The sequence below is a fragment of the Chaetura pelagica genome, unplaced genomic scaffold, assembly GCF_000747805.2.
Source record: "Chaetura pelagica isolate M959 unplaced genomic scaffold, ChaPel_1.0 scaffold159, whole genome shotgun sequence".
NCBI classification, from domain to species: Eukaryota; Metazoa; Chordata; class Aves; order Apodiformes; family Apodidae; genus Chaetura; species Chaetura pelagica.
In genome coordinates this window covers 6,324,869-6,325,815 of record NW_009954555.1, presented here as the reverse complement: position 1 = coordinate 6,325,815, position 947 = coordinate 6,324,869, and the positions used below count along the sequence as shown (strand labels likewise).

The 947-nt window shown below is 59.0% G+C and overlaps 1 protein-coding gene across 1 annotated transcript in view; it reads right to left on the bottom strand.

Moving 5' to 3' along the window:
- Positions 1–418: 418 nt before the first annotated feature.
- The window catches only part of SLC45A1 (solute carrier family 45, member 1), an 8,360-nt gene continuing 7,831 nt past the window's right edge, over positions 419–947 (bottom strand). The window contains exons 8-9 of the mRNA XM_010005215.1: positions 767–947; positions 419–700 (exon numbers count right to left, since the gene is read on the bottom strand). The exon at positions 767–947 is cut by the window's right edge and continues 9 nt beyond it. Of these exons, the coding sequence (XP_010003517.1) occupies positions 419–700; positions 767–947 (463 nt within the window). The remainder of the gene's footprint in view (positions 701–766) is intronic.

Here is a 947-nt window from a genome sequence, read left to right as displayed (position 1 = left end):
GGCAGTGCCCTCAGCAGCCTGTGCAGCTCTCCTGCTTGCTGCTGCTGAGAGATCATGGTCACCCTGCCCAGGCACCAGGCTTCCAGGTTCCCCTGCCTCAGGCTGGACAATGCCACTCATGCTCTGGGGAATGACACCACAGTAGGACAGCTGGAGGGAATGGCCTCAAGCTGACACCACTGCTTTCTGTTGCTGCAGCCTCAGGGTTAGGGGAAGGACACGAAGTGTAAGGCACTGCTGACTCACGCTTCACTCACCCTCCTGCGGGCAGGGATAAACTCAGCCAAGAAAGCACAGATGTTCTCACCATTTGCCATGCCTACTGCTGCTGTCCTGGGGACACACAACCCCACAGTGCAATGATAGGGAGGCTGAATACGATGCAATGAGCAGCAGAGATTGGAGCAGCTTTTCCCATTTATTCGTTCTGTGCGCGGGGCAAGAGTGGGCGCTGCTCCTCAGCAGGTGGCAGCTCCTCAGTCAGCGGTGACTCGTAGGTAATGCAAAGGGAGGAAAAGAGACAGCCCAGGAAGGACATCAGGCTGGCGAAATACATGGCACCGCTGGCACTGCCCACAGCTGCTGTCAGTGGCCCCATGGCCAGGGCCACGAGGATCTGCGCCAGGAAGTACTGGCAGCTGAGCAGGGAGATGTCAACGCCCATTCCACGCCGCGTGCCCTCTGCATGCGAGCCTACAAACTGCAGGGGACACAGCATAAGAGGGTGCCACAGGAGCCACTCTCCCCTCCCTGGCCTGGGGCTCACCTCGCGACTCTGGTAGTAGTCACAGAGCAGGGAGTAGGGCAGTGTGCAGAGCGTGGCAAAGAGGATGCCGTAGGTAGTGCACAGTGACAGCACCACATAGACGTTTCTGGAGAGCGTGGCCAGCCCTGTGCCCAGCCCGAAGGCCAAATATGCCACGAAGTACAGCGTCCGTGTGCTGAAC